Consider the following 25,832-nt stretch of genomic DNA (forward strand, 5'->3'; position numbering starts at 1 on the left):
AATTCTATCTGTTTGCCAAAACTCAAATGGCTGACCAGGTATTTTCAGCATATCTCAATCTGTCTAACTTCTCTATTTCTGCTGTTTGCTTGTAAATAGTTTTATTGGGTATTATTTTGGGTAATGGCCTTTTCCATAACCATCTGATGAGATGTACAAAGCAGCTATCTTCCTGAACCAGAATTAACTAGGGACTGCCATCTTAGCTCCTTCTAATTACGATATAAGCTCCTTGAAGACTGTCCTTTGACTTTGTCACCTCTCAGCAGTGTCTGGCACATGGTAGGGACTCTCTAAATGTTTGTTAATTGGTTGACTACCCCTCCCACCCTCAGTGAGAGCTTTTATAGTGCGCCTGTAGTCGTCATAGGGAACATCTGAGCCTCAGTTTCTTCATCTATAAAATTAAGGGATATAACGAGATGCTATCTGAAGCCTCCTCCAGCTCTGAGTCATTGATCCTATGAGCCTACATTCTAGGTAAAAGCCCAACAATCAGAGATCAGATACTATTCAAACCAAACTGAGCACAGAATTGCTAAATTTGTACTCAGTCTTTTTGTTAACAGATTGAGCAATTACCTGCCCACTGCCCACAGAGGGAGGAAAGGAGGGATCCTGAAGTGCCATGAATTTGTCCAGATGCCCTATGCAGTAGACACCTACTGCATAGCTATAGAGCTCATCATAAATAGGCAGCTTCTCTTTGAACTGAATGAATATATCAGAAAAGCTCCACCCATCACTGTGCTGGAGAATTGAGAAATAGTCCTACAAAATGCATGAGCTGCCTTTGGTGGTGTGTTACAGGCTGTCTGGAAGAATCAGAGGATAATTTGCTTTCAATGATTCATCAAGCTGGCCCTTCCTTTTACTAATTTAAGTGTCAAGTGCAGCTACACAGTAAAGTATTACCGAGGCTTGGCCATATCCTTATCCTGGGATTTCTAGCTCCATCTGAACCCAGGACACAAGTCATTCATTGGCTCAGCATGCTGGTTGCCTTTTTTTTTGGGGGGGGAACATATTTATTCCTCCAGTCCTCAAGAGGACTTGCTACATTGGAATTAACCATTTCATTATCTATCTCAACTTTCTGAGAAAATGCTGATGTTTGACTCTGGCTCTCCATAATCATAAATAGTCTATATACTGTAATGTTTTAGAAGGAAAGGAAGGAAGGAAGGAAGGAAGGAAGGAAGGAAGGAAGGAAGGAAGGAAGGAAGGAAGGAAGGAAGGAAGGAAGGAAGGAAGGAAGGAAGGAAGAGAGGGAGGGAGGAATTATCATGTCTTTTTTTGCCTTTAGAGAGCTATTATTGACTCCATGGTTCACTTAGCCTGCAGAACATATCCATTTAAAATTTTCTAACATCATATAGTCATAGGTAAAGTGTTCAGTAACATCAAAAAATTATTTTGACTATTTTGGAATAAATATGCTATTTTTCTCTCAGCACTATGCTATCATATTCTTTTAAAATTATTGCTGTCCTTGGTTTCTATACTGTTTTCATTTCTAAATAGATCTCTCTCCTACTCATCTATGAAACGGGAGTTTTGAACCTGGGTTCCATGAATTCTGGATAAACTTTAAATAAATTTGAACAACTATATTTCAGTAAAATTGCTTTGCTCTGTTATTCTACATAATGTATTTTTAAAAAAAAACTCTTCTGCTAAGAAGATGCTCAACTTGAGCAGAAAGGCAAAATAATCCAGAACACCAATGAGGTGAAGGACTCTTGCCTGGTGCAAAGACACACATTGTACTAAAGAACAAGCAAGGAAGACAGGAAGAAGCTCAGCAAAAGCAGCCTGAGTATCTGCAAACTCTCCCAACACATACCATGTTCCATCCACATAATCCCTCACCTCATGTCCCCCTTCACTTCTCCAGGGCCATGCGCTATCATTATAATTACATACATGCTGTCATCTTCAACTGGCACAGGCATCAAGCTGAAAGCAAACTCTCAATGGGAATTTCTTGGCACAAAACAATAATTAAAAAGGCTTTTGAAAGAAAAAAAGTTTTCACAGAGGGACTTTGAGCCATTCATGCAAGTAGGTTCAAAGAAAACAAACAATAAGGACCTGGAAGTTCTTATAAAATGAGAAGATGAACCATTTTATCTCCAGCAGACAGAAAAGTGTCATTAGAGAGAAGAATCCACAGGCCCTGCTAAAAACGAGGATGGAATGGACTGAATGTTTGAAAAACTTTAAAATAACTTCAGCGGAGGGTGGTCAATGAGCACTCCACGCTGCTGAAAGTCCAGGGAGGGCCAGGTTCTTAAGTGTTAAGGGGCTTGATGTCTTAAGTAGTGACTGCAACTGCTTTAGATGAAAGTTTAAAAGATAAGGACATTGTGAATCAGAGTATTTTAAAACTCCCACAGACCTAAGAGCTGTTAAATGTAGGAAAAGGAAGATGATAATAAATAATGATACAAACTGAGAATAAATATAGCTCACAGTATCCATGCTCTATGTAAAATTTAAAGGGAAACATTCTGGATACATACATATAAGTACGAACATAATGGAGCACAGATCCTTTTCAATAATCTACAGGCTTCTTGAGTAACCTGGGAACACTAAGTTTAAACAGGTGAGTCTAAGGTGGAGCTTAAACTCAGGGACCATATGGGTATGTGTATGTCTCATATGTTATTATTGTTGCTGCTGTGATAGTGGTTGCCATTTTTCACTCCTATGCAACCTCCATGACCTTATTTGAAAGGCAGAGACACTAGAGTAGTTTTCCAGTACATTTTGCAGATGAGGAAACTGAGGCAAACAGGCTAAGGTGACTTGCCAAGGGTCACAAAGCTAATAAGTGTCTGGAGGCAGATTTGAACTCAGGAAAATGAGTCTTCCTGACTCCAGATCTGGAGCTCTATGTACTACAGCACCACCTAGTGTCACATTTGTGTATGTAAATATATGAATATGCACCCCTATGTATGTATATGTTTATACTTCATACATATAAGTAAATGTATTCTTTGTTGTCGTTTAGTCATTTTCCAGTCATCTCTCTTTCTGACCCTTTTTAGTCAAAAATGGGGTTTTCTCAGGGGCCGCTAGGTGGCACGGTGGAGAGAGCACCAGCCCTGAATTCAGGAGGACCCCAGTTCAAATCTGGTCTCAGACACTTAACACTTCCTGGCTGTGTGACCCTGGGCAAGTCACTTAACCCCAGCCTCAGGAAAAAGTGGGGTTTTCTTGGCAAAGATATTGGAAGTGATTTATCATTTCCTTCTCTCAGTTCATTTGACATATGAGGAAACTGAGGCAAACAGAGTGAAGTGACTTGCCCAGGATCATATAACTAGGGTATTAAGGCTGAATTTGAATTCAACAATCTATCCACTGGGCCACCTAGCTGCCTATATGTGCATGCATACACGCAACATAGATGCATCTGAACAGTATTGGCTCATGCATATGAAACTAGATATATACAACCATTTGTAGCATATAGGGATTCAAAGTTGTATGATTGAACTCCTGTTGTAATATATAGTTATGTATTTGCATCTGGGGGCATGTATTCGTTTGTATACAGAAATATGGAGATGCTTCATAGTATACAGAGAAGAGGGCCAATGGATTTAGCTTCCAATGTGGTTCTCTTGCCCTTGCTCGACACATGACCCTGCACAGATCACTTAATCTCTTAGTTCCCCAGGCTACTCTAAAACTGTAAATTGTAGAGAAAATGCCTAAAATGGAGTCTGTATCAATAGAATAGCAATAGGGGAACTTTCCTTCTCCCTAGATTCCCTCTGTTAAGAAAGTTACAGCTAGAATCCTATCTAGATGAATATAGACATCAGTAGGGACTCCACATATATACACACACATATGCATGCATACACTTTTACTTATATACACACCCACACACATTATTTGTGTATAAAAAGTGTGTACCTATCTTGTTACAGCCATTGCAGTTATGCTCAACTCTTTAAGACCCATTTGGTTTTTTCTTGGCAAAGATGCTAGAATGGTTTGCCATTTTCTTCTCCAGTGGGGTGTGTGTGTGTGTGTGTGTGTGTGTGTGTGTGTGTGTGTGTGTGAGTGTGTGTGTGTGTGTGTGTGTGTGTGTGTGTGTGTGTGTGTGTGTGTAAAAGAGCTTCTCTTCCTCTCTGAGACCACCCTCCATCCTCCATTGCATATTGTTTCCTCCAGTAGAATGGAAGCTCGGGAGCAAGGGCTATTTTGGTCTTTCTTTGTAGCCACTTCCCATCATTTAGAACCACCCTTGGCACATAGTAGTGCTTAATAAAGGTCGGCTAGCTGACTGGGTTCAGGAAACTCCCTCATGGATCTGCAACTTTTCTGCAATTTCTGGTCTTAGAGGATTGTGGGAGGCACCGAGACATCAGAGTACTATAGATTTAGAGCTGGAAAAGGTTCTTAGAATTCTTCAAGCCCTCCCCCCTCATTTTATAGATGAGCAGCTGATGCTAAGTAAGGTCACAAACTATCTTTATGACCCTGGACAAGTCATTTAACCCTTTTTCAATTTGTTGCTGTTGTTGTTCAGTCCAACTTTGTTAACATGCAGCTGATAAGTGTCTGAGGCCAGATTTCAATTTAGGAAGAGTCTTTCTGACACCAGGACTGGTGTTCTGTGCACTATGGCATCCCCTAACTGGTCCTGCCTCAGCTTACCCATTTGAAAAATGGCAAGAAACTGACTGCTATGGTTGTTGTGAGCACAAAGTGGGTTTCCAATTGATCCTGCACATAGTCTTACACATGTTATCTCCTTCCTTAGACTGTGGGTTCCTTGAGAACTTTGCAGATCTTTTCTAAAGTCCTCTATCTATGATGGTAGTGGTAGATAGTAGAGGAGCTAGACCGGACCATCTCAGATGATGATGATGGTGATGATGCCGAAGGTGGCCATATAACTTGTCCAAGGTCATGCAGCTAATAAATATCTGAAGTGAAATTTCCAGACTCCAGAAGTGCAAAAGTCAGTCTCCTCTGGTCAAACTGCCTCTCAACTTGATGAGCAGCACACTGATGGGGGCCACTGGACAACAGCACTAGAAAGCTTCAGGGTTACCCCAGCAATCTAGGCAGAGTTATGGCCAGCCCCCCCCCATGCCTCCTAATTAGAGCTGGAAGAGGGAAATTCATTGCCGGGCCTGCTATTCTCTGGTTTAGACAACCTGGCCAGGGTCACCGAGGGGCTGTCGGAGGCAGCTCCTGAACACAGATCTTCCTTCTTCTTAGACTACTTATCTAACCACTTTTTGCTTCTGTGGAGGCTGCTGGTGTTGCTGCTGTTCCTCCTCCTCCTCCTCCTCCTCCTCCTCCTCCTCCTCCTCTTCCTCCTTCTCCTCCTCCTCTTCCTCCTCCTCCTCCTCCTCCTCTTTCTCCTTCTCCTTTTCCTCCCCCTCTTCCTCCTTCCCCTCCTTCTCCTCCCTCCTCCTCCTCCTCTTCTTCTTCCTCCTCCTCCTTTTCCTCCTCCTCTTCCTCCTCCTCCTCCTCCTTCTCCTCCTCCTCTTCTTGCTCCTCCTCCTCCTCCTTCTCCTCCTCCTCCTCTTCTTGCTCCTCCTCCTCCTCCTTCTCCTCCTCCTCTTCTTGCTGCTCCTCCTCCTCCTCCCTCCTCCTTCCCCTCCTCCTCCTCCTTTTCCTCCTCCTCCTCCTCCTCCTCCTCCTCCTCCTCCTCCTCCTCCTCCTCCTTTTCCTCCTCCTCTTCCTCCTCCTCTTCCTCACTATTATTCCCATCCATCTGGAAAGGCCGGGTCACACACACTTCCTCACTTTACAGGTGAGGAAACTGAGGCCTACGATGTGTTGGGTGACTTAGCCAGTCACCTGGGGAGTGGATTTGATCCTGGCGGCGCAGGCTGCGGAGCCCGGCGTCCCTCCCACCACACTGAGCCCTGGAGGCGCCCCCTCTTCCACACCCCGGGGAGTCTGCTGCCTTTTACTGAATTTACCGAGAGAAAGCGGCTCCTCGCTGGGCGGCTAGCACCCAGGGGAAACCCCCAGCTCTCTCGGTCCTCTTCTCGGGCGGTTTCCCTAAGACTGTGTGTGCCCCAGTAAAGAAGAAAGGGAGGGAGGGAGGACCGGGAGGCCAGCGGCCCGGGTGAACTTCCCAGCCCCCCAACGTTGGGCTGCGAAGATGTGCTTTCCCCTTCTGTAGGGCGGCATCCAGAGGGCTTTAGGACCCAGCGGGCGGCGGCAGGCGGCAGTTGTGTAGCTCACTGAGAGACTGAGAGGGTCCAGTTCAGTTTTAATTCTGTGTCTAATCTCTGCCACAGCAGCGCTCTCCCCATCCCGAGCAGCTCGCCGCTACCTGGCCGGAACAGCCCCGCCGCCGCCGCCGCCGCCCCGGCCCGCCGGCCCCCGGCCCCGCCGCCCGCGAGCCCGCTCCCCGGCCATGGAGACCCGCGCACAAAAAGTGGCCCCGGACGCCAGCGCCTGAGCACTCCGAGCGGGGAGGTGGCCCACCATGAAGACCTTGATGGTGAGTCCGGGCGCCCAACTCCCGGCGGCCGGGAAGGGCGCTCCCCCGCCGGCCCCGCTCCCCCGCTCCGCGGCTTCCAAGGGACAACTTTCCGCCTGCTTTTTAATGCGTGTTTGCACACACTCACACACACTCACACACACTCACACACTCTCCCACTCTCTCTCTCACAGACACACACACACACACAGAGACACACACACACAGAGACACACACACACTCACACTCACACACATACTCACACTCACACACACACACACACACACACACACACACACAGTCTCTGCCTGTGCTGGAGCTCCAGTCTCGGGGAGAGAAGACTGGGGATGTGTAACTCAGGTGGATACGAGCTGCCTCCGCTCCAGGGCGGGATGGCCAAAAGGCAGGTGGAAAGGAGGCGGCGGGAGAGGAAGGCGGAGAGCCGGGGCTGAGGGGGCAGGAGGCAGGGTCGGGCTGGGGGGTTCGGGCCGGGGGGGGAGGGACAAAGGCCGAGGAGCGGGGGCCGGAGTTCCCCGAAGACTTTCTGGGTTTTCCAGCCGGGTTCAAACTTGCCAGGAGCAGCAGTCATGGGCGGGGAGGAGAACGAGAGGGAGAACCGGTGTCCCCGGGAGGGGGTGGAAAGGCGCGGGAGCTGGAAGCCCACACTCGGCCCGGCGCCCACCCCCCGAAGGTCCCAGCGGAGCGTCTCCTCCCCGCCCCTGCCCCTTCTGGGCGGCCGCGGATGGCCAGGCACTACCTGCCCCCTGCCGAGAGAGCCGGGGAGAGAGAGGCGGCGGCGGCGGCGGCGGCAGAGCCGAGCCCAGCCGGCCGGGAGCATCCTCCGCTGCACTGGCGAGGAGCGCGCCGGCTCCCGGAAGGCTGGCTGAAGGGCGGGCGGCCGGGCGGCACTCTCCCGGACATCTTGGAGCTGCACCAGCCCTCGGAGCTCTCCGCGGTGCTGACCCGCCAGGGCCCCGGGAGCGGAGCCGGAGCTCTCCGCGGTGCTGACCCGCCAGGGCCCCGGGAGCGGAGCCGGAGCTCTCCGCGGTGCTGACCCGCCAGGGCCCCGGGAGCGGAGCTGGAGCTCTCCGCGGTGCTGACCCGCCAGGGCCCCGGGAGCGGAGCTGGAGCTCTCCGCGGTGCTGATCCGCCCGCGGCGCCCTTCCTCTAGGGGTAGAGCGAGCTGAGCCCGTTTCTCTCTTCTCGCAGCGCCACGGGCTGGCTGTGTGTCTGGCGCTCACCACCATGTGTACCAGCTTGTTGCTCATGTACAGCGGCCTCGGCGGCGGCGGCCAGAAGGAACACCCCCAGCAGCGGGAACCCGAGGCGGCCGCGCCGGGGGCCAGCGGCAGACCCGCAGCCCAGAGCGGCCGGCTCCTGGGGCTGGCGGGCAGCGACGGACACCCGGGACAGCCTCCGCAGCGCCCGGGAATTCCTCACGGGGGGCGGCTGCTGGACGGATACATCAGCGTCTTGGATCATAAGGTGATTTCCCACGCCCCCCCATCCTTCCCCCACAGGCACACACACGCGTGTATACTCGCCGAGCAAGCCGAACCAACCGCCTGCTCTGGGGGTTCTTCCCCGGCTCCTCATGCTGAACCCCACCGGGAGCAGGGCGCGAGAGAGCCCAGGAGGAGGCGGGTGGGTGCTTAAATGAGGGACATGGGGGTTCCTTCTCTCCTCTCGGAGAAAGGATGAAAAGTTTCTCTGAAGAAGGGTGGGGGCAAGGGAAATAGCGAGGCTGGCACCCGTTGCCCTTTGTCTTTCTCGGTTGATTGGCTCTTCTGCCTGGGCAGCATATCCGGGGGTTTCTTCCTCAGCCCAAGCCCTTAATTGCTCGGTTTTCCACAGCACGGGAAGGGTTACTTATGAATCCATTTCACATTTTCCTGAACCTTCTGGCTCAAGTTGAATTTGTCTGGAGTTGGGGGTGGGAGGGCCAGAGACACTGAAGGGGATGAGCAGAAGTGATACTGTGCACTCCGTCATAATTAGCCAGTCGGCCCTCAGGAGCTCCGCAGACACTGGAGTTCTTTTCTGATTTCTCCTCCAGATGGTTCTGGATCGGTTAAGTCCTGTGGAGCTAGGCAAGAAAGGCTCGAGGCTAAGACCTCCGTCTCCGAGACCCATCTTCCCTCTTCCTTGCTAGAAGCTGCTACAGGGCTTGCTAATAATTAACAATAGGACTTTTCCCAAAAATTAAGGCTCTTGTCTACAAAAATAACAAAAAATAACAATTCCATTGTGCAGTGTCTCCGTGGAGACCCCGATCAAGTTTTCGGATTCCAGAATATGTTGTTTAATGCTCATTATTCATAACTGCTAATGTTTGTAGGCAAATGTAATTCTATTCAATATTTACTTTATCAAGCTAGAGGAATACTAGAAATCCGCTCAGTTTGGGGGCTTCATGATAGATGCTTGAATCCATGGGTGTATATCAGAGGCAGTTGGGAGTCAATAGGTTTTATAAATACAGTTATAAATGCAGTTCTTTCTGTTGTAGAAAGATTGCTCATAGCTTTCAGAGGGAAACAAAAGCCAAACTCTATTTTTAAGATAGATTTCCCAATTAGCTAATTGGTCAGCAGTTTTTAGATACTTGTAATGTATTTTATGAAAGATTCAAAAAAGTATAAGACATAATCCTACCCTCAAGGAGTTTACAATCCATAAGATTGATTTTTAAAAGCCCTAGTGGCAAATGGTGAAGCAGGACATGCAAAAAAGATAATTAACCAGAAGTGACAGAGAAGACAATTATCATAAGAAGTCTAGAGAAAGAAATTTGTTCTTTGTCGGCTGGAATAATCTGACCACCAAAGTAGCCCAAAATATTCCTGGAGGGATAGAGAAGCTTTCCACAGACTGAGAGAGAGAAGGACGAACTCTGACTAGAAGGAGTTAATCCAAAAGAGGAGGGCCACCCATCTTGCAATAACAGATTTCACTTCCTCTGTTGAACAAGTAGGCTAGATAGCCAGTAAGGGCCCTTTCAAACCTCTTGTATTAAGTGATTCTGGAAGGATTTCAGGCTTTGTTCTTGGGTATGAGACTGACTGAAGGCAAATTTTGAGTTTCTTTGAAAAAATAGGTTTAGATTCCAGAGATGTACTTGAGGTTTAAGTAGCATATAATGAATTTCCACTAATTTCACGAAATTGTAAATATAAGATCATAGAACTAGGTCTGGAATGGCAGGCAAAGGCTGTTCAATCCAACTAACCCATTTTGAAGATAAAGATGGGAAGTTAAATGGTTTCCTTACCATCATACAAGTAATAGTAATAACTAGCAGGGGAGGAATTTGAATCTCTCTTCTGACTAAAGAGTCAGAGATATTTTCAATACACCATGGTATATTTGGCCTGGATTTTCTGCTGTAATACAAAGTAAAAGTTTTGTGGGGATGTAAACAAATTTAAAGGCCTGGTTTAGGGAAGTATCTAAAGTGGCCTAAATTTTGTGCTACTACCACTCTACTACTTTCTTTGAGAAAATGGATTTAGATTCTAGGAATGTTCTTTATGTTTAATTGGTACATGATAATTTCACCTGTAAAATACAGGGGTTGGTTTAAATGTTTTCTAAGATTCATTCCAAGAAGGAATAGATTATGAACCCATGACCCTTTTCAAAATATATCCATTCAATTAGTCATTCAATAAGCAATTACTAAACACTTACCATGTGCTAGGAATCATACCAGATAACTGGAGCAAAAAGGCAAACAATTCTTACCTTCAAGTAGCTTACATTCTACAGGAAGAAATATATACAAAATAAATAAGGTATATTTTCCCTTTATGTGATGGTAAGGAAGTCACTGTCTGAATATTGCTTATTTGGAAAGTGATAGGATGCATCAGTATTTAATTGTGGGAATTTTTTGGTATGGGCTTATTAATAAGTTACTGTATTTGAAATGCACAAGCAAGGTCTTGATATAGCAAATAGAGTATTGAGTTTAGATCTAGAAAGACCTAAGTTCAAATCTTTACTCTAATGCTTTCTAGAGGGATGTTCTAGAGCCAGCTGAAGCTGATTTAAAGAGAGCAGATTGTTCTATTTTCAGTATGAGCATTTATACTTTAGATATCAACAAAATGCTACCAATCTGGGATGTATTTGTTGTTTTGTTTATTGTCTAGACTTTAAAAAGTGACGAATGAAGATTGAACCTGAAGGTGTGTTATGAGTACAGATTGTTAGGCGCACCAGTTGTTAAGCACTCGCCAGCATATCATTTACTATGGGAGAGTCACTTAGTCTCTTTTTGTCTAAGTTTCCTTATCTATATAATGATGTTAATACTAATAGTGTTTGCTTTCCTGAGTAATTGCAGGATCAGTCTTTGAGGCTCAAATGAAGGAATGTATATTAAGAGCTTTGCAATCTTTAAAGCATTATATAAATATCAGTATTGATTCTTATGTATCAAGGAATCTGAAGTAGTGACTAAGATTTTAGATCTAGAGTTAGGAAAACATGGGATCATGGACTAACTGCTCTGAATCTCAGATTCTTCATCTGTAAAATGGGATAACAAAATGTAGATCATTTACAGCATCCTTGGAGGATCAAATGATTTGCTGTATACGATATGCTTAGCAAATTGTAAAGCACTCTGTAAATGTCAGTTTTTATTAATTACTTAAAAGGGATGTTGGGCCTATACTTAGAGCCTTAGATTTGTAGTTAAAGAGATCTTATAATTTTCAAGGACAATCTTCATCTTTATAGATGAGGAAATTGGAGTACATCCAGATTAAGTGACTGGTTCAAGATCATCCAGGTAATGAATAAAGTCAAGCTTTAAATCCAGGACCAGTGGGCACAGATTCAGAGCTCTTTCCATATTGATTTGTTGTTGCATCTCAATACAGCCAGTTTGGACACCAAGGAAAGGATGGCTTTTGCACTGTCACATTTCTACAATGGTGTTCAAAAGTTCCAAATTGCTCCCAAGGAAAAAATGTTCAATAAATTTAATAAGTGGTAATCTTCTCAAGACATCAAAAGCCATGAACAGCAGATGTCACTGCACAGTGCCAAGGGTGAAGGTTGTGCTTGATCACTACCTAGCTACCAGTCAGAGACCAGCTGCTTCTAATGGCAGTGCTCCTCTGTTTGAAAACTGGAAATGCCTATTTAATGGCAATTTGAAGATAAAAATGCTTTTTAAAAAAATCTCTGATTTTACAAAAAAACTCATATGAACTAAGTTATTGGTATACAGAGAGGCTTTCCGAAGAATGGATAGAATGCCAGCCTCACAGGCAGTAAGGCCTGGCTTCAAGGTCTGCCTGTGACAGAATAGCTCGGTGCCCTCGGACAACTGATGTAGCAACAATAACAATGAGGACAATAATAATAGCTAGCATTTGTTTAGCACTTTCAGGTTGCCCAAGTGCTTTACAGGTTTTCTCTTTTAAGCTTCATGACAGTCCTGTAAGGTGGGTGCTTTTATTATCCCCATTTTAGAGATTAGGAAATTGAGGGTGAAAGAGATTATTCATCTTGTCCAGGGTGACTCAACTAATAAGTCAATTAGAAATCACTTCTCAGTTCCAAGTGCACTGTTCTATCCACTCTGCTACCTAGCTTTCAAAGTTACCCTCTCTAAACCCCCAAGCAACTCTCTAAAGTTCTAATATTCATCTGTTCAAATCTTTATTCTGATGCTTTCTAGAGGGATGTTCTGGAGCTAGCTGGAGCTGATTTAAGAGAGTAAGGGAGTCATGTCACTAGCAGTTTCATCACCCAAATAAAACCAGAGGTCCAAACCAAAAAAAGAAAAGACAAAGATTAAAAAAGAAAGGGAAGGGGAAGTTGTCCCTGGAAAAAGACAGGGTTTTGCTAATGGTTTTGCTTTTGTATGCCAAAATAGAAATCTCTGCTAAAGTCCTCTGGGAATTCTTTGTGGGGTGCAGGTGAATCTTGTAGGCTTAAAGCAATCCTGGACAGGAAGTTTGGATTAGGGAGCAGAGAGTGGATCTTAGAGACAAGAAGACCTGACTCTTGTCCTGTCTCTGACCCTAGACTGTGTGATCTTAAGTGAGCAATTCCCTTTGCTTTTATGGGCCCCAGTCTACTCATTTAGAAAAATTAGGGTTTTTAATGGAGATGATGTGGGAACTTGTTTTGCTTGACTTTGCTTAGGTCTTCCAAAGGTTTTGTTTTGTTGTGTTTTGTTTTCTCCTTCAATATGTCTGGGGATAAGGGAAACAAAAAAAGAGTTTTGCTAATTGAAAAAGATAAAGCTAAATTATAAAAATGAATGATTGTCAAATCATCCATGCTCAAAAAGTCTATGGCTCAATCTGCACTTGAGTTCCTTCCCATTCTGTAAGGAGGGGAATACCACAACTCATCCCTTATGCCCGGAAATTATGTTTGGGATTGATCGATGCTCTCATGTATATTCATAAGTATATATTCATTTAGTGCATCCTATAGACCAGACATTACACCAGGCCCCTGAGAAAAAAAGAGAACAAATATAAAGGAGAAGAAGGGTGGCTCTGATTCTCTGATTCAAATAAGCTGGAAACAATGACAGAGATATTAGTCAGGAAAATGTTCTTCCCATCCTGCTTAGGGGGTCTCCCAGATGGATACATTTGCAGTCGGTCTGTTCCACTTGGTGATGGCATTAGCATTTTAGCTCTCAGGATGTCATTCAACAGGTGGCCCTAATCCACAGCACCTGCATTTCACAAATGACAGTATGTTTGCAAGAGGAAGCTTCGACTCCTGCCGCTGAGGATTGAATAACTACAGAGATTAAATCATTTTGTGCTCTTGGACAAGGATACTCGGAAAGTCGGGAACCTGTTCGCTGATGAAGAATATATGATGAGGATGAAAACATCACTGTCTGTGACCTTGCTGCCTTCCCACTAATGATCTCTCCTCCTAGTGCAGGGTTGGAGTTCTAGTTCCAGACCAATAAGATGTTGGCAGTGTGGGCTTTCTTGTAGCAGCTCAGGATTTACATTTTCGGTTTAGGGAATTTTCATCTTCTCTGAACCCTATCCCCTCCCTCCAGCCTAGTCCCACTGACACCTGGGAAAACAGGAAATTTTTTTGCATTCTATGATCTTGCTTTTGGTTTTTGCAGGCTGACAGGCTCCTCACAAAGGGAGCCAGAAACTAAGCAAAGAAGCCAGCTCTGAGAGCCACAGTAATCTTTTCCTGGATTTTTAAAAAAGGCTTTCATAGTATAATGAAAAAAACTCTGACTCTAGAAAGGGAAGATCTGGATTTGAATGCTGATATCTACTACCTATGTGGTCTTGGAGAAATGATTTCCTCTCAAGCAACCTCAGTTTCCTCTCTTGTAAAATAAAGGTTTTTTTAGGGTATGCTTTGACATCCCTTCCAGTTCTAAATCCATGATTCTATAATATAATCTAGGTGATATTGTTGAAACCTTCCCTTCTTGGGGTCTTATTTTCCCCATTTGTAAAATGAAGGTTCTTGAGTTCCTTGTAGCTCTAAATCTACAAGCTGAGAGCTCCCAGTGTGGAAAGTACCTTTACTTTAAGCAGGTTTGCTGTAATTTTTCATCTTGGAGAATAGGCTCCGGCAATAACAGGTCAGGCAACCCAGCCTGTGTCAGACATCCAGTCCTGTCAGGGGCAAGACGGTAATCCAGACCTCAGTCTATTCCCCCAAATTGCCTCCTACTGTTATGAGGTAGGAGACCTTTCCTTGCTGACATTATTGATGGTGTTGCTATTGTTTTTGTTGTTATAGAAGTAGCTAGGGTTGATATGAGTTCCAAAAATAAAAGCTCAACATTCATAAAACATTCAATCAACACTCAGAAAAAAAAGTGCCAGGTACTCCCTGGAGACGGGAGAGTCAAGAAATCCTTTATGGCACAAGCTGGCATAGGGTGGGACAAGGTGACATTATTTACCATCTGGTGGCCTATGTGAAGGGAACGTCTCAGCTAATTCTAGTTGCAGACAAGTAGGTGCCCTAATCTTGTACATACAAATGGATTACTGGCCCCTCATCTTGACCTTGTTACAGACTCTGTTTGAAAAGGCAAGAGTTGAAAATGAGTAATAGAGCAGTTTCAGAAGAATTTGCTTCTACCATAAGATTTCAGGCACACTAGTAATGCAAAAGGGCAGCTGGGTGGCGGAGTGGATAGAGAACAGGATTTAGAATCAGGAAGACATCTTTCTGAGTTTAAATTTGACCTCAGACATTTACTAGCTGTGTGACCCTGGGCAACTGGCTCAATTCTGTTTGCCTCAATTTCCTCATCTATAAAATGAAGCAAAGGATATGTCAAACCACTCCAGCATCTTTGCCAAAAAATCTCAATGAAGTTACAAAGAGTCAGATATGTTGTAAACAATTCAACAATAACGACAAAAGTAATGCAAAGCATACAGCACTTTGTTTGGCTATAACTGCCATTTTTGGAAAGGACTTTTGTGTCTTGAATGGTGCAAATGGAGTTGAAATTCCACCTTTATTTCAAATGACTCATTTTTTGGCAATCCCAAATTGTTTAAATGTTATTTCTCTCCTTTTGCAATCTCAAATTCTTTATTCTATATCAGACTCATTCCTGGACTTTTGAACAAATATCTACTCAATAATTCATTCATTCAAAAATATTTGGTGAGCACTTCTTGTTTGTATGACAACAAAGAAAACGCCTGCCTTCAAAGAGTTTACTGGGCACTTGAGAAAGTAGACCTAAACGTGGAAAATAAGTCATGTGAGGAGGTCAAAAGGCCATGGGATACATAAAAATGTGTGAATACATACATATATATATATATATATATATATATATATATATATATATATATATATATATATATATATGGCTAAGGAAATAGATGTGAAATTAAGTGACAAATAATGGCACAGTGGGAGATATATGCTTGGCTATCTGTGAAACAAGAAATGCCATTCTATGTAGAAGCCTGAAACTCTGAAAAGGTGTGCTTGAATCAGACAGCTGAGCATTTAAGGCTAATCACCTATTCAATATGAGATAATGGCTCTAAATACATATATTTAGATGAGATGATGATGTGATGGCTCTCCTAACCACTGGTGCTTGCTGAATGTTTGGTGGTGAGGTAATTTTAGGCAAGGATTGGAGGGCTGAGGGGGAGAAGTCAGAGTCACTTGGCGGGCACAATGAGGAGGAAAGAGGCTGGAGAACAGAAGCCACTTCACAACTGCCTCCTTCACTTCTCCCTCTAAAGACCAAGAACTTTAATTGATCCTGTTTATGACTGATCCTGAGACCCTCCAGGGAGCTAGTCCAGACATTATAATCCTATGCTAAAAGAACATTTGAATTCTTAAATTAATGGGCACAGAATGCTACCTATCAATCATGCCAATTGTATAATGAGAACTAGCTAATAAATAATTAATAAGCAATTATGATCTCATAGCAACTTCCAAAGGAGATTCATTAAAACAACTGGGAATTATAGAATACTAAGTTTGCCAAACAATGCTCTCTGGCATGGCTTAGGAGTCTAGAGGTCATTGTCTAGACTGTGGAAGAGTGGACAGCCCAAGGTCATCTAGTCTTTACTCAGACATGAATAATTGCCTGGTGTTGAAGCACAGACCTTATTTGAGATTTCCTTATCTGCCAAATGGGAATAATATTTACTCTGCCCTAAATAACTCTAAGAGTTATCCTAATGATTAAATTAGATAAAATAAATGAATCTACTTTGAAAAATAAGAATCAAAAATTATTTGAGAACCTCAGTAAATATTCATGTCACTTTCTTCATGAAGCTTTCTTTGATCTCAACAGCTAATGGCTCCCCAACAAAGAAAAAAAAATATCTTGACTTTTTTGCACTTTTATTTGAATATGTATGTGGTTTTTTAAAGCATTATGATGCTCTTATTCTGTGTCAGGCATGGGACTAAGGCCATGAGTTATAAATATCACTCCCTCCTCTCTGAGTCTTCTTCCAGAGCCTCCCAGATAAGCAACCACCTTGTAGTTCACAACAGAGACCATGATCTCAAGTCCTGAGAGCCACGCTTTCAATTTGCATAATTTCAAAAAAGTCCTGGTCAGTCTTTATTCCACTCTCTTTTCTCTTGCCACCTTCCCACTTTCCTCCCTCCAACTTCCTTGTCAATGAGGCCATTGTTGGAATGAAACAAGCATTTATTAAGTGGGATTCCTATTCCAGGCACTGTGCTAAGTCCAAAGGATACAAACACAAGATAAAATAAAGATAATAATAAATAAAGATAAAAATAAAATTTCTTATGGGGAAAGATGACACCAAAAAAATGAAGAAAAAAGATAAAAAGGGACGTAAGGAACAGGTCCTGAAAAAAATGAAGGCAGACCAAGCTGGGTCCCTTTGAAAAAGAGAGGGTTCCGAATGATTTTGCCAATGGGAAAAGAATAGCATGCACTGGTAAGGAATATTCCATAATGAGTAAGAGTTTGCCAGTCTGTTCAATTATGGACCCATCCCTGTGCCTCTAACTTTTTAGACCCATGTGTTTTTCCCTGAACATCACTGCCCTCTGTTGTTTCTCTTATTAGAACTCTTTGAGGGCATGAATTCTTTCTGATTTTGTATTTGTGGCAGTACAGTATCATGGTGTTTGGCACATTATAGGTACTTCTTAAATTACTTATTCATTTCCTATATTTTCACACAACAGCCCCTGCCATAAAATGTTTATATTAGGAAAGACACCATATACGGGTCGTGGCCAAGGAGGAGTGTTTTGGCCGGGGAAGGCAGAGGGAAGGGGGAATTGGGCCCACAAGACAATTGATTAACTTCTTCTATCCCAAAATTTAGGGGCCTAGGTGCAGAAGCTGCAGTTCTAGGTCTGAAGTAGCAAAGCATGGAGATGGCTTTCATTCCCCCAAGAGAATATAAATTTCTTGAGGGTATATATTGTCATTTTAGTTCTTGTGGCCCCAACACTTAGCACAGGATCTAGCACATGGTTGACAATAATAAATACTTGTTGACTTGCTGATTCATGTATTATGTATCTAATAAAATTCCCTTGCATATTTTAACCTCAACTTACTTATTTCCCTTGACCAACTCTTCCACTTTACCATATCCACACAAAGATGGACATACCCTTAATTCTGTCATCACTCACATGCATACGACTTACATGTTCATGAAATCTGAAATTCCACTCTCTGGTCACATGTGTTGGCTTTCTATCTTTCTCTCTTCCTTGAAACTCCAAATCCTACTCTTCACCTTCATGACCTCCAATCCCTTAGTCCTTCCGTTCTTTCCCAAGGCACCACACTGGATATACGTTTCCCTTTACCATCTAGAATTTGTGGTTAGCCAGTGCAACTCTATATTGCCCTCATCTCTCAAGTCCTTTGCCCATTTATTCTCAAAGATTTTGCCCTTCTAGATCTCCAGAGTGGACCATTCCCACCATTTGTGACTTTTGTCCTACTTATGTGCAATGGAGTAAAGTCACCTTGAATATGACAAGGTAATCTTTGATATCTCTCTCACCAATTCACTCTCTTATTGACCAGAGTGACTTTTCCAAACATTTTCATCACTCCTGAAACCTTCCATGGTTCCCCTTTCCCCATCCTCTCTGTTGAGTGCTTTACCTTATATTTCATTGAAAAAATAAGGCCATTCACAGAGGGCTTCCTGTTTCACATGAAGACATGGCCTTTCTCCTTGCCAAAGCAAATCCCTTATTTGCATGTGATCCTATTCCATCTTATCTTTTCCAGCAGATTGCCCTTCTATTATCCCTGCTTTCTCATTAATATTCAATCTCTTCCCATCTGCTGCCTGATTCCCTACTGCTTACAAACATGCCCATGTTTCCCTCATCCTCAAAAAACCCTCACTTGATCTGTCCATTCCAGATAGTTATCATCCTATATCTCTTCCCAAAATCCTTTGGAAGGCCATCTAAAACAGATACCACTTCCTCTCCTCTCCCTCTTTCTGACTCTCTACAATCTGACTTCTGACCTCATCCTTCAACCAAACCCGTCCTCTCCTGAACTGCTCAGTCTTTTCTCAGTCTTTGTCCTTCTTGACACTGTTCATCATTCTCTTCTCTTTAAGAAACTCTTCTCAATAGGTTTTTGGGAGACCACTCTCTCCTGGTTCTTCTCCTTATAGGAAATTATTTCTGCCTCCTTAATGACTTCTTCTAGATCACATTTACTAACACTGAGACTTAGAGCCCAATTCCCTATTTTGGGCTTTTTCTTTTTCTCCCTTTATACTATTTCATGTAATGATCTCATTAGTTCTCATAGATTCAATTACCATCTCTATGTAGATAACTCAGTTCTATTTGCCCAGCTTTATTCTTTTTGCTGACCTTCGTATTAAAATCTCCAAAAGTCTTTTAGATATCTCTGGATTAGTTGATGCAATAAATTGTTGAGCCTGGAATCACAAAGTCCTAAATTCAAATTAAGTCTCAGAAATTTACGAGGTAAGTGATACTGGAAATACTTCTCTGTGTCTCAAAAGCATCTTAATCTGCAGAGATTCCCTGTACTACCATCCCCTTAACTACCAGGCTCAAAACTTGACTCTATACTCTCACCTCCTGTATCCAATCAGGGGTCAAGTCTTGTTGAATTTACCTTCTTAACATCTCTCACATTTACCTTCTTAACATGTCTTAATTCCCTTCTCTCCTCTGGCATTACCATCATTCTGGAGCAAGCTATTATTACCCACACCTGGTCTACTGCAACAGTTTATTGACTGGTCTTATAGGCACAAAGTATCTCCCCATTCTAATCCATCCTTCACTCACCTGTCAAATTGATTTCTAAAATGAAGAGTTTTAACTCTATTACCCAACTATTCAATAAACTGTAGTGATTCCCTTTTGCCTATAGGATTAAAAATAAAATCTTCTGTTGTAGAAAGAATATAAAATCCATTTTCTCTGGCTGCCTTCCTCATGCTTGGAATCTTCTCTGTGCTCTGACTTTTGGCTTCCAAAACTTCTATTAAGTCATCAACTAAACTCTCATCTTCAGGAACAAACCTTTCCCAGTCTTCCTTAGAATTGTCTAATTACAATTACAGTCAGTCTGATAGAAACTAGGGTGCAGATAGAGAGCAGATGTAAGGGGAATTTAAGACAAAGCATTATGATTTATTATATGGGGGTATATACATATATATATGTGTGTGTGTGTATGCTTATTTTGAATTTGATTCAATAAATGTCTATTGAGATCCTGCTATGTTCAATGTGAAAGGCAACATCTCATATTGGATGAGAATCAAAAAATGTTTCAAGTCCTGTTTCTGGCCTATGCTGACTAATTGTATGATTATGTAATTTAACTTCTCAGTAGACTGAGAGAAATTTCTAAGACCACAAATTATGGATCATTTAGTGATCAATTATTAAGCATTTACTAATTGCTTACTGTGTACCAGAATTAGTTATTATGTGTGTGTATATATAAATATATATATATATGTACATACACATACACATATATACACATATACATATGCAATAAAAATAAGATAATGTTAGGGTAGAAGTACTCAGAGTTGAAGAGATCAAGACAGCCTTCATCTAGGAAGTAACATGAACTAAGTTTTTTTAATAGTTTTTATTTACCAGATATATGTATGGGTAATTTTACAACATTGACAATTGCCAAACCTTTTGTTCTAATTTTTCCCCTCCTTCCATCCCCACCCCCAGATGGCAGGTTGACCAATACATGTTAAATATGTTAAAGTATAAATTAAATAGAATATATGTATACATGTCCAAACAAGTGTTTTGCTGTACAAAAAGAATTGGACTTTGAAATAGTGTACAATTAGCCTGTGAAGGAAATCCAAAATGCAGGCGGACAAAAACAGAGGGATTGGGAATTCTATGGAGTGGTTCATAATCATCTCTCAGAGTACTTTTGCTGGGTGTAACTGGTTCAGTTCATTACTGCTCTATTGGAACCGATTTGGTTCATCTCATTGTTGAAAATGGCCACATCCTTCAGAATTGATCATCATATAGTATTGTTGTTGAAGTATGCAACGATCTCCTGGTCCTACTCATTTCACTCAGCATCAGACATGAACTAAGTTTTGAAGGGAACTAGGAATGCTAAGGAGTGAGTATGAAAAGGAAGTGAACTCCAAGTATGAGGAAAAGTGACCATGTGCAAAAGAATAGAGATGGAAGATAGGCTCTTAAGAGAGGGTCAGTAAGGCCAGTTTGTTCAGATGGCAAAGTGTGTAAAAGGGAATCATGTCAAATTATTTTAGGAAAGGCAGTCAGAGCCAGTTGGTAAAGTATTAAAAATGCCAAATAGAGCAGCTTGTCCCTAGAGGCAATATAGAGCACTTGGTATTTATTGTAAGGAAATGTAATATATCAGAGGGGAGCTTTAGGATTTCCCCTTGCTAGTTGTGTTGATGGAATATGGCTTTCTTCCCTTGATAAAATCAGGGGAAGAAAAAAAGGCAGTAGTGATTGTACAAAGCAAAAATAAAACAGGCCCTCCTCTTGAGAAACTTAGATTTGACTGTGATACTCCTATGGTTTTATGATCTCTTCATTGTGCATACTGATCCCTTTCCTAGGGCAAATCATAACTCATATCATTCTGTTTGAACACATGAAACAAAGAATGACAATATGTCCAATAAAGTCCATGTCTCTTACACTTGAAACTGATCAATTGCAGAATTAAAATGAAAATCATGAAAACAATTTGTCCATTGAGAGACAGTGAATTTGCCCACCTCACATCTATTACACTCACCCAGATCTGTCTTTGAATCCTGAGTTACTAAATATTTTCATAACATTATATTTAGAATGTCTTTCAGAATAAAAAATAAATAGAGATGAATAATGTATGGTGTTTATTTGTGTGTGTATATACAAAGACTGTGTGTTCTTCCAAACTGATGACACTTCAACTCAGTCATCCTAAAGATAGGGAATGTGATGTAGTAGAAACGTCATTCAGAGCTAAAAAAAACAGAGATAAAAATCCTATTATCTGTCATGTACCATTTTGTGCCATTGGGCATACCATGACTTCTCTGGGTTTCAGTTTCCTTTTCTACAAAATGAAGTATTTTGGACTAGAGGACCTCTATAATAATTTTTAGCTTTAAATCTTATGAGAGCTCTTTGGGCATTTGGGACAAATGAAAATATAAATGTAAATTAAAATAATCAGTCTCTGCACTGAAATATCTAGGAGCATTGAATTTTAAGACTGAAAAAAAACCATTAGAAATCAAACTATTCCAGTCCTCACATTTGGCAAATTGGGAAACCAAGTCCTACTTTCACTTTGCTGATGCACAAGAGTATTAAAACTTCCTTCTGGAAAAATATTTTATATTTCTTTATATTACTTTTTCTATACTTATTTATTAAGTATTTCATCCTATCCTTCCAATAGGATAGAGACTTTCTGAGAGGAGACACAGATTTTGTTTTGTCTTTATGTAATCCAGGACCAATGAGGCAACAGGGAAGAGTGGAGAGACAGAAAGTTGAATTGTCAGGATGACTGATGTCCAAGCTGTGCTTCTGATATATTACTATCTATGTGACAGCTGGGCAAATTACTTCACTTAGTGTCCCAACCAAGTCTCTAAGACAGCTACTTTTCTGTACTGATAGTAGGAGTTTCCCAATTGGGGAATTGTGACTGGTACCAAGACCTCCAGCACTGGGAACAGTGTCTCGTAATTAGTATGGGCTTAACAAGTGCTGGCTGGATTGGTTCTAGATGCATGGCAAACAGCTGGGTAAAGCAAAAATCTCTATCTTGTTTTCCTGATGTGCAGATATAAGGCTGTTTGCTGTAAGGTGGTGGGCTGTATTTTAAAGCAATGCTTCCATATTATTTGGATGGTGTTTATTAAAACAAAGTCTGTCCATACCCTGATAATGGCAACAGCTAAATATTTAATTAGCTTATTATTCTGAAACAAGAAAATATCTCTGGATAGTTTTTTTTCTTTTAAACATTTTCTGCCAAACACTAATGCAATACTTGGTCTTTTCAATAAAATATAAAATGCATATCACAGATGTTATTGAAAAATCTGCAAGCTCTAAAGATTTTGCATATTTTATCTTCAAAGGAGAAACAAGAATACAAGAGACTCTCTTATCCAGAGGTAGATTTTGATGTAAGAAACTTCTTTATAAGGAGAAATATAAGTCAACAAGCATTTCTTGAGAGGGGTATAATCAAGAGCACATAAGAGAGAAGACATTTCAGCTGAACTCTTCCAAGAATTTCATTCAAACACCTTCAAAATACCACGTTAAATTAAATTCTGGAATGATATAGCAACAAAAGGTCAGAGAGACACATTTTCCAACTTATGACAATTTGGCAGATTGGTATGAGAGATCTATGACACTGGGTGGAGGTGCGGCAGCAACACCAGCTGCGGGCCTCAGAGACTGTGGCTTAAACTTCAGCAACAGCAACAGTTCCAGAAGCTCTTACTGCTCAGAAAACAATAATGGTATTAGACAAACTAGTCAAAAAGAGATTATAGGAGGCCCTTTTGTTGGCACCGGGCATAGCTGCTGCCTCAATTGGCAACTTCACTGCCTATCACATAGCTCCTGATCACAGTTCCAGAACAAAGAGAGGCACACTAGTGCCTGTAGGAGCAAGCAAGCACACATCCTTCTTATATTAGGGCCAGAAGTCAGACCAGGGGAGCTGTTATCACAGTTTTTCCAATAGTACACTCTCTTGGAAGCATCAAAAAGTTACCCCCAAAAGTAGCTCTGAAAACAGCAGCACAAAAACTATTTGGGACATTGGTACCACCACTTTTAGAGTTGAGAAGAGTCCAACTCCAACATAAAGTTCAAAGTCAAGAAATAGGCTGGAGAAATGAGCAAACAAACAAAAAACTTGATTATAAATAGTACTATGAAGACAAAGAACCTTAAGACACAAATGCAGAAGATGACCACAAGGTGAAAATGTACAAGTAAAGTCTCCAAGAAAAATACAAATCAAACACAAGCTCAACACAAATTCCTAGAAGAGCTAAAGAAAAATACTTTTTTAAAAGTGGAAAAAATATCATTTCAAAAATCAAATCATATGGTAGGGTGAGATTGAGGAAAGAAATGAGAGCAATGTGAGAAAATTATGAAAAGAGAATTAACAGCTTGGTAAAAGAGGTACAAAAATTACTGAAGAAAAGAACTACTTAAAAAAAGAAGAATTGACCAACTAGGAAAAGAGGCACAAAAGCTCCCTGAAGAAATTTTCTTAATAATTAGAATTGAGCAAATGGAAACTGAAGACTCCATGAGACACCAAGAAATACCTCAATGGGAGGGAAACTGACCTAGGAAACAGAGAAGAGACAATTTAAGAATTATTAGACTACCTGAAAATCATGATCAGAAAAAAGCCTAGACATCATATTTCAAGAGATTATAAAATATAACTGCCTTGCATCTTAGAACCAGATGGTAAAATAGAAATTAAAAGAATCCTCAATCACTTCATGAAAGAGATCATAAAATGAAAATTCCAGGAATATTCGAATGAGATCTCACAGTTCCCAGATTAAAGAGATAATGTAAACAGCCAGATAGGAATCATTCAAATACTCTGGAACCACTGTCAAGATCCCATGATATTGGAACTACCAATATAAAGGAGAAAGGGGCTTGAAAGATGATATTGTGGAAGGCAAAAGGCTTATAATTACAAAAAGCAAGCCTGAGTCTAATTTATTCAAAAGAAAAAAAGGATATTTAATGAAATAGAGGACTTTTGAGTAGTTCTGATGAAAAGACTAGCCTCAAATAGAAAATTTGACATTCAAACATGATGTATGAGAATAAAAAGGTAAATACGAAAAAAAGGTAAATGACTTAAGATTCAAATATTATCATTCTTATATGCTAAGATGTTATATGTAACTTCTAAGAACTTTACCATTATTAGGGCAGATAAAAAGTGTCTACAAGGACACAAATTTTGAGCATGAATGAATTTTGTTAGGATGGTCCTAAAAAAAGAATAGAAGTATGAGAAATAGGGGTGTACTGGGAGAAAAGAGAAGGGAGAGGAAGAATGATGAAAATATCTCATATAAAAGACACATTGCAAGATAAGAATGTCAATGCTTAAGCATCAATTTCATCTTAACTAGTTCAAAGAGGGAAGAATATATAACACATATGTATCTATGCATATAAATATGTATGTATGCATCAATATGTGCATTCCTTCAGACATAGGAATCCAAGAGAGAGAAGAAAATAGGTTGGGGGAAATAGTCATAATCATAGCTGTGAATCTGAATGGCCTGTACTCATCCATAAAACAGTAACAGGTAGCAAAATATATTCAAAAGAAGAATCCAAAAATATGCTGTTTACAAGAAACATACTTAAAATAGAAAGATGCACATTGGGTTAAAATAAGGAGTTGGAGTAGAATCTGATATGCTTCAGATGAAATTTAAAAAGCAGAAATAGCAACCATGATCTCAAAATAAAAGATAAATAGGAAAAGTATATTTTTTTTCTAAAATTTATCATAGCTAATGAAGAGTTGCCAATAAAAAATATATATAAAAGAGCTAAATAGCATAACAACCAAATTCTTAAAGGAAAAGTTAACTGAGTTAGGAGAAATAGACAAAACTATATTAGTGAGGGACCTTAATTTTTCTATCTCATAATCAAATAAATCTAACCACAAAATAAATTTAAAAGAAATTAAGGATAGGAATGTAATTTTACAAAAATTAGATATGACACAATTGAAGGGGTAATAGAAAGGAGTATGTCATTTTCCTCAGTTGTACTCGACACATTCACAAAAAGTGACCATGTATTGGGGCATAAAATTTCACAAACAAATAAGGAAAAACAGAAATATTAAATTCATCCTTTTGGCCCCGAAAGATATTGGAAAAATAGATCAAGAATTAATTAGAAACTAAATAATCTAAATTTAAAGAATATGCATGCAACAAAAAATTAATCCCCAATTAAAAAACAAAGTGGAAAACTTGGAAACCAAAAGAGATATTTATAAAAATTGAAAGTAAAATAACTAATGAATTAATAAAATTAGGAAATTTTTATGAAAAAATAATAGCTGAGTGATTGGATAATTTGATTAGAAAAAAATCAAATTACCAGTATCAAAAATAAAAAATGAAAGTACGACCAATGAAGATGAAATTAAAGCAATTACTCAGCTTTTTTCAATTACCTACCACTAAAACTGAATATTTACAAAATATAAATTGTTCTAATTAACAAAAGAAGAAAAAATACTTAAATAAATCT

The 25,832-nt window shown here is 40.9% G+C and overlaps 1 protein-coding gene across 1 annotated transcript in view; it reads left to right on the forward strand.

The window, feature by feature from the left end:
* The first annotated feature begins 6,372 nt into the window (after positions 1-6,372).
* The window catches only part of ST6GALNAC5 (ST6 N-acetylgalactosaminide alpha-2,6-sialyltransferase 5), a 153,782-nt gene continuing 134,322 nt past the window's right edge, over positions 6,373-25,832 (forward strand). Inside the window, exons 1-2 of the mRNA XM_074265595.1 lie at positions 6,373-6,496; positions 7,686-7,961. Coding sequence (XP_074121696.1) covers positions 6,482-6,496; positions 7,686-7,961 — 291 coding nt within the window. The 5' untranslated portion in view covers positions 6,373-6,481. The remainder of the gene's footprint in view (positions 6,497-7,685; positions 7,962-25,832) is intronic.

The sequence above is a fragment of the Sminthopsis crassicaudata genome, chromosome 4, assembly GCF_048593235.1.
Source record: "Sminthopsis crassicaudata isolate SCR6 chromosome 4, ASM4859323v1, whole genome shotgun sequence".
NCBI classification, from domain to species: Eukaryota; Metazoa; Chordata; class Mammalia; order Dasyuromorphia; family Dasyuridae; genus Sminthopsis; species Sminthopsis crassicaudata.